Genomic DNA, 12925 nt, shown 5'->3' with positions numbered 1-12925 from the left:
GGGAGATGGAGGGGGGGAGTGGTGGTGCGGAGAGGAGGAATGGGCCGGGCCGGGCCTGGGTGAGGGGTGTGGTTGGGTATAAACCAGGGGACAGTGGGTTTTCTGTTGTTGTCCTGTTTTGAAGCCCTCTGTCCCGGCATCCCGCACCCCTCCACTCCACTTCTTTCTTTCTCTCTCTCTCTCCTCCTTTCCACTCACACTCCTTCTAGAGTGGGACTCTTCCTCGACAGACTCCTGTCAGGTCTGCGGCATCAGTCTTTTGGGAGCTCCGTAGAAGCCAGAAACCATGCTGACGTTTTTGGCGCTGGCGTCGGTCGTCCTCCTGGGAATAGGTAAAAAAAAAAAAAAAGAAGAAGAAGAAGAAATCTTTGAACTTTATTAAGTTTTATTTAAGTTAAAGAGAGAAAGCTCAAGCTGGATTCTTGTCTGTTGATAGTGAAAATGTAGAAATTATCTTTCTACAGATGTGGGGTTAAAGGTTAAATGTAGATATTTTTTCTGCAGTGCTTATCTGAAAACTGATGGACTTGATAATAAAAAGGGTCAATAGGCTTAGTGATGAATTAATTGATCTTTCACTGAAAAGTAATGCCTCTCTCTGCACTGGCTTAACACCAAACTAAAGCACTTTAATTGATATCTTGGTATTTGCTGTATTGGTTTAATTAAAAAAAAGGCCATTAGGGCGCCTGCAGAGGATGTAGTTCATCTTCAGGTGCTTCATTGTAAATAGCACAGCACTCTCTCCATCTGTGATCCTCTCATAAAGCAGGTGTCTCTTAGTTTGCAAAGTTAAAGAGCGCTAATGTTATGACTCTTCAACCGAGGGCTGGCAGAGCTTTTTTTTTTTTTTGCTCCGTAGCAGACGTCTTTCTCTACTCCCCTCTTGTCAGATATTTTCAGAATTTTAATTAAAGATGTCAAGTGTGATTTCATTGACGAGCTTTGTGTTGGCTGGCCGCACTAAAGTTGATCGTTCAAGGGTGCTCACGGTGAAACGCTGTGAACTTTATTCTCCGGGTGTTAAAAGAGGCAGAACACTTGGGGGGGGCATTAGAAGTTAATGTAGCTGTGAGAATAGTGTGACTAGTGGTGGCTCGTTCACTCATTTTAAACTAAACAGAACAATTTAAAAGTTATGCTGTTTCAGTTAGGGGTGTGCAGCTCCCGGAGGGGCTTTGGTGGTTGTTTGAGATACTGAATGCATTTTTTTTTTTTTTTTAGGGAAGTAAAATATTGATTTTGCAGCCAAAACCAAATTAACATTGATCATTAAATATTATTCGAGCATAAACAGCGCAGCCAAGATAATCCATATTAATTGGGAAAATGATGTTCCCCTTTGACTTTTCGAAAACTAGCAACAATATTCCAGTTATAATCCATTTATTTACTGAGTGCATGTCTGAATCAATAGTGGATCTGACACAAATACGTCAGATCCACTATCCACAGTTTAGTTGTGAGTGTCTGGATGCATATGCAAGTGTTTGGGATGTATTTTATAGATTTGAGGAAGGAAATGAATAATTTGACATGTGAGTACTGCTTAGTGTCTTGTGAGTACATCAGGGCCTGAAAAATATTAAGGAGTGAAGTGATTTAGGGGGGGAAAAAAAGTCTATGCAGATCAAAAGTGTAACAAAATAAGGATAAATGTCAATGAGAACGCTGCAAAAAGTTTCTCATGTTTGCATAATTTTGTTTTTGTGTCCACGAACTTGTTCTCTAATACTTACAGGTTGCAATTCTGCTGATTTTCTGTAGTAAGAGGTGGTCAGATTGTGCAGTAAAGGCCAAATTAACTTTTAAACTAAAATCATGTTAAACTTCTCAAATATTTTAATCTCTTTGTAGCATAGATGGGTGTTTTTTATTTGTGAATTAACCATATCATCTGTGGCTCCCAGTGCCCGAGCAGTCCCAGGCCATAGTGATTTACACCGGCTGGGAACGCCATGCCTTGGTGGGCTCCGACATCCGACTCTCCTGTTCTTTCTTCTCTTGGCGCTGGACCTCAGAGGACGTCACCTTCTCCTGGACATACAGGCCCGATGGCTCCCGGGACAGCATCTCTGTAAGATACACACACACATTACACATGATTAAGGGTGACATATGAAGAAGTTTGATACTGTAAATCACAAAAAAAATTGAAAATTAGTCACACGTACACATTAAAGCTGCACTTGAAAAGAGTGCGGCTGCATCAGAGGAGCATCCCTTCCTCTTTTCTCCTCATTGGCCTAAATGTAATTCTGATGTTGTGCGTTCCTACTTGAAGTTGACCTTTTTCACATGCAAGAAGCTACAAAGAACTTCTTAAAAAGGAAACACAAAGACGTCTTTTGCAGCAACAGAAATGTAGCCTCGCCAACAATAGCTACGTCTGCTGCGAAAAAGACTTGTTTTCAAACAGGGGTTTGTTTTCATCATCTCAGCCTCTACCAGACACAAAGAGGAACAAAAATCAAGCCAAATTCATAAATGTCATGTAATTTGTAGAGCACGCTCAGAGAGCAGGATGCATGCAAATAAACAAAAAGGAATCCTGGTTTAATCTGACAAATCCAGCACTGTGTGAATATCAAAAAAAGGCACACGAAACAATACTCAATTTATTTTAACACACAGGTACAGTGTGCATGTATTAACTTGGAACAGGAAATAACAAGCGCACAGAAACTTTCTCTCCTAATCTTCACCCTCTTCTCCCTGCCTCACCCGCATCCTGCTCTTTAATTTCGCTCTCCCTGCCGTTATCCTCCTCCCATCTCTCTAATCTCTCTATCTCCCCGTCCTGACTGCGCCTCCCTCTGTCCACCTCCCTTAATCTCCTCCTCTCCAGCCCTGCCTTTTTTTGTCCCACCCCTCCTCTCTCATTATCTCCTCCCCTCACCTCATCCGCCTTCATCCGTCTCCCGCAGTGTACTTTGAAAGTTGTTTTCCCTGCTCTTTTTTTTTTTTTTTTTTTTCACCTTATCTTCTGTCGCTCATTTCTTTACCTGCCTGGATAGATTTACAGTTTCATACATCTTTTCTGTTTTCACGGTGCATTTGTCCTTTTGAAATGTCGTATTTGATATCTGACATGTTTGTATCACGTGAAAGGCGGCGTGTAATTCATGGGGACCGGCTTATGTGTCTCACAGGCTTTAAATTTAAACTGATAGTTTATCAAAATTTCAACCAAATTTGACCTTGTGGAACCAGGAGCATCACCACTTAACCCCACTTACCTCACAGCCCATTGAAGGTTTCTCCCAAATCAATTTAATTCAATTCAATTTTATTTATATAGCACCAAAACACAACAAAAGTCATCAAAATCAAAGTCAATTAACAGCTCCTTTAAAAATTCTTCAAAGACTGAGTTTAAAACGTGATGTTCTGGCTGTAGTCTTTTTTGTAATACCACACTCTAAGAGATACTGTACATGGATAAACAAGTTTCTCTACAAAAACCTTTTTTTTCCCCTTAGAATAAAATTCTAAAATATCGAATTAAGTCTAAACACAAGAAGCCCCACAAGACTGTAAACTAAAACAGTCTGAAATTGGCACAATTTTGACTTCAAGTAAATCAAATAACAATGTGTATAATTCAGAGGTGTCGCTTGTTGTGATGAACCCACAGAGATCTATCAGCGACTCTGCAGCTCCCTTCGGCTTTACAGAGCTTCACAGGGATTTTCAGCTCATTGTTTAGCTGTCTGGCTGCAACTTTACTGTTTTGGTTGACTCTCATTGCTCTAAATAGTGTCTTTTACAGCCGCTGCAGGCAGCTGTTTTCAGAGAAAAAGCTCTAAAAACCCCTCTGTACACTACCGGCTCAGCAGCACCAAACGGAAAACAAACACAGGGGCTAGCTGATGAACCTAGTGGAGCATTTAAAGGCTAAAGAGCCAGATATTTCCCTCAGGAGTTGATAGAGATCAAAAACAGAGTGAATATTGGACTTAAATTCACCAGGTGGACAGAAACATGACTCCAAATGAATGTTAATGTTGTTCTGCAACTGTTGGAGGTGGAATAAGCAACTGTTTGCTAAAAAGTTTAACATCGACTTAAAAGGCTCACAACTTGTTTCTGTTGCCTGCAAGTGGTCAAAATGTTTGATTTAAATCTACTATTCTCATCAATATAACACAACGACATGTGTGTGAAAGGGTTCACTTGTAGTGACAAAATATCACCCGACTCTGCAGCTCCCCTCAGCTCTAGGGAGCATTTTAGCGCCTTTCAGCTTTTTGTTTTGACAACAGAAAAAAGTGACTAGCTGGTGAACAGATTCAGCAGCTAAAGAATGAATAAGGTCCCTCAGGAGACTGGAGCTGAAAGCCTTCAATTCACCAGGTGTAAATTAGCAACTGTTTGCTGACTGTTTCCCACACACACAGGTGTTCACAGCTTGGTTCTGCTGCCCCCAGTTGCGCAAAAAACATCATTTATTACAGATTTAAATGAGGAACAGTCTGATTTAAGAGTAAGTAAACAAGATTATGAACATCACCAGACATTTAATTTCAGTTTTTGGTACTTCACAGTTTTGAATACTCTTGCAAAGTCATGGTGTTATGGACACATTTTGGCAGCTACCAAAAAGAACTGAGTTTTGACACACAGCTCTACTTATTGGTGCAGTTTATGAACTAATCTGCTATATTATATAAGGAAGCAATAATCTGTGGAAAAACCATAAAGGTTGAGTCAGTGATTCTGGAGAAAGATTGTTGATATTTGAACGAAACACCCAAACAAATATACCCCTCCCTTCGTGCTCCTTCAGAAGCTCCACCCCCCCAAATCCATGGACGTGCATTGCCAAGACAACAACACTAACAACTGGTCTAGCTGACCAAAGAGAAATACGACAGAATCTAGAGCGATTCGTCAGCTGTAGAGTCACCTCTGTTCCTGTCACACATCATCACAAGCTCATGTGACCATAACAGTCCATCCACACTCTCCGCCTCTCTGCGGTCTCCCCACTTCTCACTCGACCTGCGTTCAGCGTCTCTGTCCACAGAAGCAGCCGTCTGTCAGCTGCAGCTCCTGGGGAGCTGAGAGGATAAACTGCCTTCACCAGGCTGACTGACAGCAGAAATTTACTGAACCAAAATAGTTTGCATGGATTTCTTCACAGGAGGAAATCAACAATGTTTGTATTTATTTATTTATTCATCTTATTTCCCCGCCAACCATAGCAACTGATGGGAATCTGCCTGTAGTGAAACAGGCGAGCTCACAGACAGACTAGGACCCTTGATCAGTCAATGTAGATACAGTTAATAAGTTCAAAACACGTATACAGCGGGATATTTGTGTGACTGAAACACGGCAGAAAAAGACTCGGAACGTGAAAAAAAGCAGGTGATCTTCATGAGACGCGTATCACTCACATGTGTCTAGGATTCAGTGTGGATTGATACCTTGATTAAAATGGAAGTGTATCTCTTCCGTGAGATGCACCGGTGACGGATGGTCAAAAGCGCGTCTAAAAACACTTTCTGTGTGAGTTGGCCAATGCCGCTCTCTGCCTCTCACCATTCAACGGGTGCTGGAGACGAGAGGCTGTCATGTAATCACAGACAGTTGCTCTGATGACTTCCCCCTGTCCTGTGCACGATCACAAACGCCCTGTTGCTGATTGGCTGGAATAGTGCTGTGTGGAGAACACAGAACGGACAGCTAGCAAACTGTGAGGAAATATTTGCTGAATTTGACAAAAAGCATATCGAACAATCTCCAGAATTGCTGACTCCACCTTTTAAATGGAAAACTGTTATTTCTAAAGACAATTGTCATTATGATGTCACCATATCCTCTGTCCTTTCAGATCTTCCACTACACCGGCGGCGCTGCCTACCTCGACAACAAGGGACCATTCAGGGACCGGCTGGAGTTTGTGGGGAACCCGGCCCGCCGTGATGGCTCCATCCTGATCAAGAACCTGGAGTTCAGCGACAACGGCACCTTCACCTGTGACGCCAAGAACCCCCCTGACATAGTGGGACGGCCCTCCAGCGTCCGCCTGCTGGTGTTTGAGAAGGGTGAGATGGGATGGGGTGGGATGATGGGATGAGTCCTGTGGGGGGGGGTTCCTCAGGAAAATCAAATTCCCCAGTATGTAAAGTAAAATGCTTTTATTGTCTTACATCTGTGTCTGCTCATTAGCTTTCCACTGAGCCCATATGGCATATTTTGGTGATTTTATTCTGTCAGCAGCCAACTGTTCTCAATTGTTATTATAATCATCCAAACTCTGAAATTAATCTCAATTTGCACCGTGCATCAGGCAAAAAAGCAAATACCGTGTTCACACTAGTGGTCGCATTGCCTTGTTGGAATTCCTTGCGCCTCCCATTAAATGAAATCAATTACAATTTTATCTCTTTTTTCTATTTGAGATTGCTATCGCTGCCTCCCTTTCACTCCTTTTCTCCCCCTCCCATTTCTCATTTCATTCCTCTTTTCCATCGTCTTGCACTGTCTTATCCCCTCCCCCACCTTCTCCCTCCATTACTCTATCCCTACTCTCACCTTTATCCTACCTTATCTTTTCCTCCCTTCATCTCCTTCTGTCTGTACTGCACTTTTATCTTTCATTCAACCTTTACTTTACCTTCACTTCACATTCCTTTTCTAGTCTCTTTCATCTCTCATTCCCTTTCCTGTTAGATTTGTTCCCTTACTCCCTCCCTCCTCTGAAATCATATTTTCCTTCTACTTCTCTCCTTTCTGTTTCTTCACATATTTCCTTTCTTTTCTTTTTTTTTTTTTGGCATCCTCTGAACACTCCCAACCTCTCTCTGTCACCTCTTTGCCTTCCTGTTTTTTTATTATTATTATCTACAACACTCTCTTCTACTCTTGTCTACATGCTAACACTCCCTTCCACCCACAGTGCCCATCCAGGCTGGTGTGATCACAGGAGCCATCATCGGGGTGGTGCTGGGCCTGTTGGTGCTCATCGTGGTCATCTACTACCTGATGAGGTTCCTGGTGGCGCGCCGCGTCTTCAGCCTCAGTGTCAGGTCAGTGCCCGGCCTGTGGCCGGCGGCGCTCTGCCACTCGGGTCTGTGCCAGGGACTGGAGCTGAAGCCAGAGCCTATCCCTGGCATTGACACCTGCGTGGCCAAGCTGGCATAGCTGCTGTGCCATAGATTGCTTTGGTTACGTGTGCGAGGTTTAGATTTTGAAGTCAGTCAGCGGGAGAGAGACAGATAATGATCTCTCATTTAGATTTAATCTAAAGACAGTACAGTATAGGTCCTGAGCAAGATGATTAAAAGTGGTGAAGTGGAAGTTAAGAGTGGATAATCCATCGGATCATGAAGATGGTGGATCCATCATCTTGCTCATACCTATCCATTCTTATGAGATCTTAACGCATTTAGCACCCGGGGGTTGTGTTGTGAGACAGGGCCTGTAGATTAAGTTGATGTTCTCTTTATGATGGCTGTCAGGCAATGCTGCCCTGTGACCACTGGAGGGAGAGATAGATTCGACATCCTGACATTGTCTTTCTTTTGTCCCCTCCAGCAAACATGGCAAGAAAAAGAAAGAGGGATCACAGCAGAGACAGGCAAGTTCCCTTCTCTCCTTCCTCCCCAATCCCCTCTTCTTCTTCCTCCTCCTCCTCCTCTTCCGCCTCCTTTCCTCACACACACACTCAATCACACGCACGCACATCCAGTCGACAACATCAAATGCAACAGCTCGGTTTGCTGTCATATTGAGGCGCTGAATAGTAAATTTACGTCCTTTTGAAGAGCTTACAATAGCATTCAGTGTTTGAATATTTGTTGGGCTCAGAAAACGTGGTGTCAGAAGGAATATTCATCTATTCTGTTGCAGCGCAGCCACACAATGGCACACATCCAACATGACAGTGCATAACGGCACAGTTTCATAATCACATTCCCCCAATGCCAGTCCAAGCAGCTCTAATATGTCCACACACTTAGCCGGCTCCTCCTCGCAGCAACATATCAACAACAAAATAACATGTCATTCAAACTCTGCCCGGCAAACACTAATAATAGTGTTCAAGCTGTTAAAATTCTAGTGCTGTCTCAGCATTCGTAGTGCTTTTAAAGCCTGTACTGTCCCTCCTCCTCTCTCTCTCACTTGTGGTCTTCACCCCCTCCTTCATTTCCCTCAGGGGGGCCAAACAGTACGGTGAAAGTAAACAGCCACGGGGCAAAAAATCAAACCAGCGTCTGTGAAATGGCCGAGGCCAGGTCACAGCGCTAATGCTGTTGCTGAATTGAATGGGACTGTGATTTGCTCGCAGTGGGGAAATGGACAGGAGCTGCTGATTTAGCTCACTGGGAGTCAAATGAAAATTCACTGGGTCTATTATGGTCCGGGCTGTTATCAGTGCCTTTACGCTGCTGCACGCAAAGGATTTTGGGGTATTTTTTTTTTTTTTTTTTCCCCCCTCTGTTCCTCATGGGAGTGTGATAGCCTCAAGTGGTGGATTAATCAGACATTTTGGTGGCTTGTATTCTTTTGTGAATACAAGGCACCGGGGCAAGTTCTGTTTGATTACTTTGTGGTAATGTTTGGGGGGGGTGGTTGGATGGTTTCTGGGGTGTGTTGTAATCGACTGTACGCCTCGCATGCTGATAATGGAGGGGGGGGAGTCAAGGGATTTGTGTTCAAGGCGTTTTCACTAAATCAAAAATCAGCTTTGAAATGAGAGATACAGGGAGATATCAGAGGTGGGAGATCAAAGGTGTTATTGTGACGGAAAATCATTTAGCCGCAGGTATAAACTAATGTAAAGATGAAGCAATGGGCTCCCGCTGGTGGATAGGAAAGCGCCGTCTTGCGCCCCCCTCCACCCCCTCCCGGCTCAAACCTAAGGGGCGATACCAGCGAGGGCCAACTCTTCCTCCTACCTCAAACAAACGCGCTCATTCTCATCTCCTGGGAGCCTTCCTTCCTCCCTCTGTCTTCTTGTCTTCTTTCTACTGTCGTATGATTGTCAGGTTACTCTTGAGCTGTAGTCAGTTGCTCTCAAGTGCCTGCGGCGGGTGACAGTGCATATATTAATAAATAACTCGCCGCCGAAAGGACACTGAAGTATTTGACAACGTTGTCATTTACAGTTACTCTCCTGCAATTCTTGGCTTGGAAGAAAAATATACAGCGTAAAACAGCTATTCCATCTGCCAACTCCCTTATTTTTCTTTCTTTTTTTTTTCTTTTTTCTTTTTTCTCAGATCTGATTCCTCTCTTGTAGCTATGCCACACACACAGTGGGGCTCGTGGGATTTTATAGCGCGCTCATAAGTGGTTGTTTGATCAAATAGCCCTTATTAGGAGGACTCTGCTGACACAACACAATTTTGTATCAGCCTCACCATCTTCGTTACTTTCTGTTTGCTGGGCTTGCACTACAAATCTCCAAAAGACTGCTGGTGAGGGAGAGAACGGGGAGGGGGGGGGGGGGGGGGGGGCGAGCGAGACAGAGAGACAAAGGAATCCCGTGGTGTGTGCTACTCCCCCGTAAGGTGGAGTTGTGGGAGAGGAGTTTACCCTGCAGCCACACACACACACATAAGAAAGCTCACAGGATTTGAACACATATACACACACTGTACTGGAATGATAATTGAGTGCACTCGGTATCGATCTGAGCTCACGCACGCACGAACACACGCACAACCCACCCATTCTTTTTTTTTTCCATCCCCCAATTGCCTCCTCCTCCTCCTCCTCCTCCTCCTCCTCCCCCCACCTCTACTTCACTTCACTACCTTCTTCCCTCACTCTCTCATTCACATTCCTTTTATCCGGTCCCCTGTCTCCCTCCCTTCAGTCGCATCCTCCTCCTCCTCCTCCTCCTCCTCTCCCACCTCTCCTTGCCTTTGACTTCCTCGCTGACCATCAGAAGCATCTATCTGTCTGTAATTCCCCCTCTCTCTCCTTCCCTTTTTACTCCCTCTCTCGCTCTGTTGATCCCTCCTCACCCTCCTCCTCCCCACCACCACCACCTCCACCTCCTCCTCCTCCTCCTCCTCACACTCCCTTTCCAGTTTCTCTCCTCTCCCTCCTCAGGTCTTCTGGGTTCTGATCAGCTTCGATTCTGGACAGAAAATCACTACCCCTCACTCTTCATCCACCTCTCAATCTCCCCTCCTCACCTGTCACCGTCTCTCTTTTTAGTATGCAGCAGGGGACGCAGCCACTTACCTATCCACCTTTCCACCAGTCCCTCCTGTTTTGCCACTGTACCCACATTTCCTTTGAAGTGTGTGCAGCCCCCTGTAACAAGGGTGGTTCTGCATTTCTGCCTAAGCAGGCTGGGGTGTGTTTACAAGGCAGCCCCATCGCTAGCGTGGGAGCTCTGCATTACATTGCAGCACAAACTGAGCCTACCGTGGGATGCGTAATGGTAAACAATACAATGATGTATGGGAGACTGTAAGTATGATCGGAGGTAATGACACCGGATGGTGCCGCACAGTCCAGCTGCATGTTAGCTGCAGCGTTCGCCTCGATCGCTGTCTTATCAGAGTGGGCGCTGCTCTTGCAGAGTGCATAATTAAAGATGATAAATTTTGTAATGCAATCAGTGGGGTATTATTAGTCGAAGCTTCAGTGGGTAGAAGCAGCCTCTAGTGTGCTTTCTACCACCGCCTAACCTGATGTATTAGAGCAAAAGTATTTTGCTTCTTGTTCACTTTGTCTGCCCTCTGTCACACTTAACAGTGTACTAGCCTGAAGTTTAACCTGTGCGCTATCATTAAAAGTACATAGTGTGGGGAAAATAATTATATATAATTATTTTAAGCTCCATAAGGGCATTATCAAGCACTTATGATACTTTTCAATAGGTTAACTCACAGGTTAATGCACTGGAATACAGCTAATGTAAAGTTAAGTGTTACCCTGACCTTATCTCTCCTCTCTGTCCAGTCCCTTCCTGATGGATTTGTCGTGCTCAAGTGAAGCCTCACTTCCCTTTTCCTCCTTCCTCCTCTTCCTTTTATAGATTTCTTGATAGAGATGTTTATAGACATTGTCCAGACAATGTAAAGAATGAGTGGGAGTGAATGGGTGAATTATATAAGAAGTAGATGGATTAATATTTGAAGCTGGTGTTTTTTTTCAAATATCATATTGCCAGTCAAACAGGTCCGACCCCGACCGCAGCAAAACTGCCAATAACATCTACAACCTTTTTTTTTTTTTTTTTTGCACATTAATTATTCATTTTAGTTCAGTTATATGCTTTGTAAACAAACCTTTTGATTTTAAGTTTAAGAGAAAGTTTCCTGGCTCTAGGTAGGGCACTTAAAGAGCAGTGACCCTGAAATAAATGTTATTTTTCTGTGTTAAGTAAGAGTTTTTAATGTACTGTGATAGTTCAAATTATATTTTAGAGACCCGGTGAGCACGAAATGTGTTGATTCACAGGTCAAACAACATTTACAATAAGTGTTTAAGTTTGAAATGACTTCAGCTTGGTTGAGAAGTGAAAGTTCTGTATTGAATTTTTGCCCCTTGAGATGCATCATCTCGTTCTCTAGACATTCAATTTAACAAACTATTCCTTCCTGCGGACAATTTATGCACGAAAACACGATAAGGGAAGAAAAATGCCCAAAAAAACAAAATTTAAATAAACTAAAACAATAACAAGAATAATAAAGGGGCTAGAAAATAACTTAAATTGAGAGTGACTTGATTTCAAATATGAAAAAGACTAGCTTTGAATAATTAAAATAAGGGGTGAGGACATGCTGTACCGCCATTGTTTTTACAGCATTTAAATGACTGTATTTCATTGTGTTGCATGTCCTAACTACACTTTGAAATATAGTCTCTGAAATAATGTTTAAGCATCAGTTTAATAAAAACCTAGATGAACTTATTTATTGCTGATTTAATATGTTTCTCTAAAGGCTGGTATACATTGTGTGTATGAGTGTGTGCATTTGATCAATTGTCACTCAGGTGTCACAGGTGTATGGAGCCTGCCTGCCACTGTGTCCCATCCTAACGCATGGTTACCTGTTTTGTCACCCCCTTACAGCTCTGGACACCACCCGCCCTCACTTGCTACCCCCTCCCCTAAAAGGACTCTCTTTCTACTTCCTCACCCCTCTCTATCTCTTCTCCTCCTCCTAAATGTGTTTTTCTCTCCTCTTCACACAGCTCCACTCGTCCTGCTAACCCCATTTTTCATTCTCTCACCTCTAACATCTCACCCCTCCCTCCCTTCGTCCCTCCCTCCCTCCCTCCCAGTCTGCCTTTTCTCTCTCTCTCTCTCTTCCTCTCTCCCTCTCTCTCTCTTTATCTCCCTCACGCTCCTTTCCTCCTGAAGTGACTCTCCTCCCCTGTTCTCCCCCCGACCCCCTCTCCCTGCTCCCCCACAGGGCCCCGTGCCTCCCGCTGACCCCTCCAAGGTGAAGGCGGCCGCCTCGGAAAAGAAGAAGCAGGAGTCACGCAAGGATAAGAAATAGGATACGGGGAGGGGCTGGGGCGGGCTCACCAGCCGGCTGCTCCAGCCCGTGCGCCAGGCGGTGGCGAAGGCCCAGCCGAAGCAGCAGCAGCGAACCATAGTCAGAAAGACAGAGAGGGTGGGGGGAAGAGGGGGCGAGGGTGCAGATCGGGTGCTGATGACCATCGAGCTGGAGATGACCCGTAAAAATGGGGAGGAGGGGCCTGGCGGTGAGAGAGGAACGGGGAGGTTCAGACCGCTTGACCTTCTCACGTACCTCGCCAACCAGCTCACCTTCAAATAACAATATAGGGAGGCGGGGGGGGGGGAGGCTGAGAGGGGAGGGTGCCGTGGAGGATAAGCAAGAGGAAACATCAGGAGAGTTAAACCACAAACCTACTTTACATCCACTACAATGCCAACCTGAGTCCTGGAACAAATGACTCATATCATATCTGCTCTTGT

General features: G+C 44.4%; 1 protein-coding gene across 2 annotated transcripts; it reads left to right on the top strand.

The window, feature by feature from the left end:
- The first annotated feature begins 246 nt into the window (after positions 1 to 246).
- Positions 247 to 12599, top strand: mpz (myelin protein zero). Of its 2 annotated transcripts, none has more exons than XM_042427996.1 (6): positions 247 to 332; positions 1911 to 2077; positions 5840 to 6053; positions 6908 to 7037; positions 7546 to 7588; positions 12396 to 12599. In XM_042427996.1, exons 1-6 carry the CDS (start codon positions 287 to 289, stop codon positions 12480 to 12482), a joined length of 687 nt encoding a protein of 228 aa, XP_042283930.1. In that variant the 5' UTR covers positions 247 to 286; the 3' UTR covers positions 12483 to 12599. The 2 variants fall into 2 exon arrangements, with proteins under 2 accessions (XP_042283930.1, XP_042283931.1); XM_042427997.1 differs by lacking the exon at positions 12396 to 12599 and adding an exon at positions 12053 to 12221.
- The last annotated feature ends 326 nt before the right edge of the window (positions 12600 to 12925 follow it).

This window comes from Thunnus maccoyii, chromosome 12 (genome assembly GCF_910596095.1).
Source record: "Thunnus maccoyii chromosome 12, fThuMac1.1, whole genome shotgun sequence".
In the NCBI taxonomy this organism is placed as follows: domain Eukaryota; kingdom Metazoa; phylum Chordata; class Actinopteri; order Scombriformes; family Scombridae; genus Thunnus; species Thunnus maccoyii.
Note: the sequence above shows the minus strand (reverse complement) of the source record. Positions and strands in the feature narration are given on the sequence as shown.

Bases quoted from the DNA above. Each gene is read 5' to 3' on its own strand.
- mpz (XM_042427996.1), top strand. From the start codon at position 287: ATGCTGACGTTTTTGGCGCTGGCGTCGGTCGTCCTCCTGGGAATAG. The intron at 333-1,910 runs GTAAAAAAAAAA...TGTGGCTCCCAG, and splicing joins GGTCGTCCTCCTGGGAATAG to TGCCCGAGCAGTCCCAGGCC. The intron at 2,078-5,839 runs GTAAGATACACA...CTGTCCTTTCAG, and splicing joins GCTCCCGGGACAGCATCTCT to ATCTTCCACTACACCGGCGG.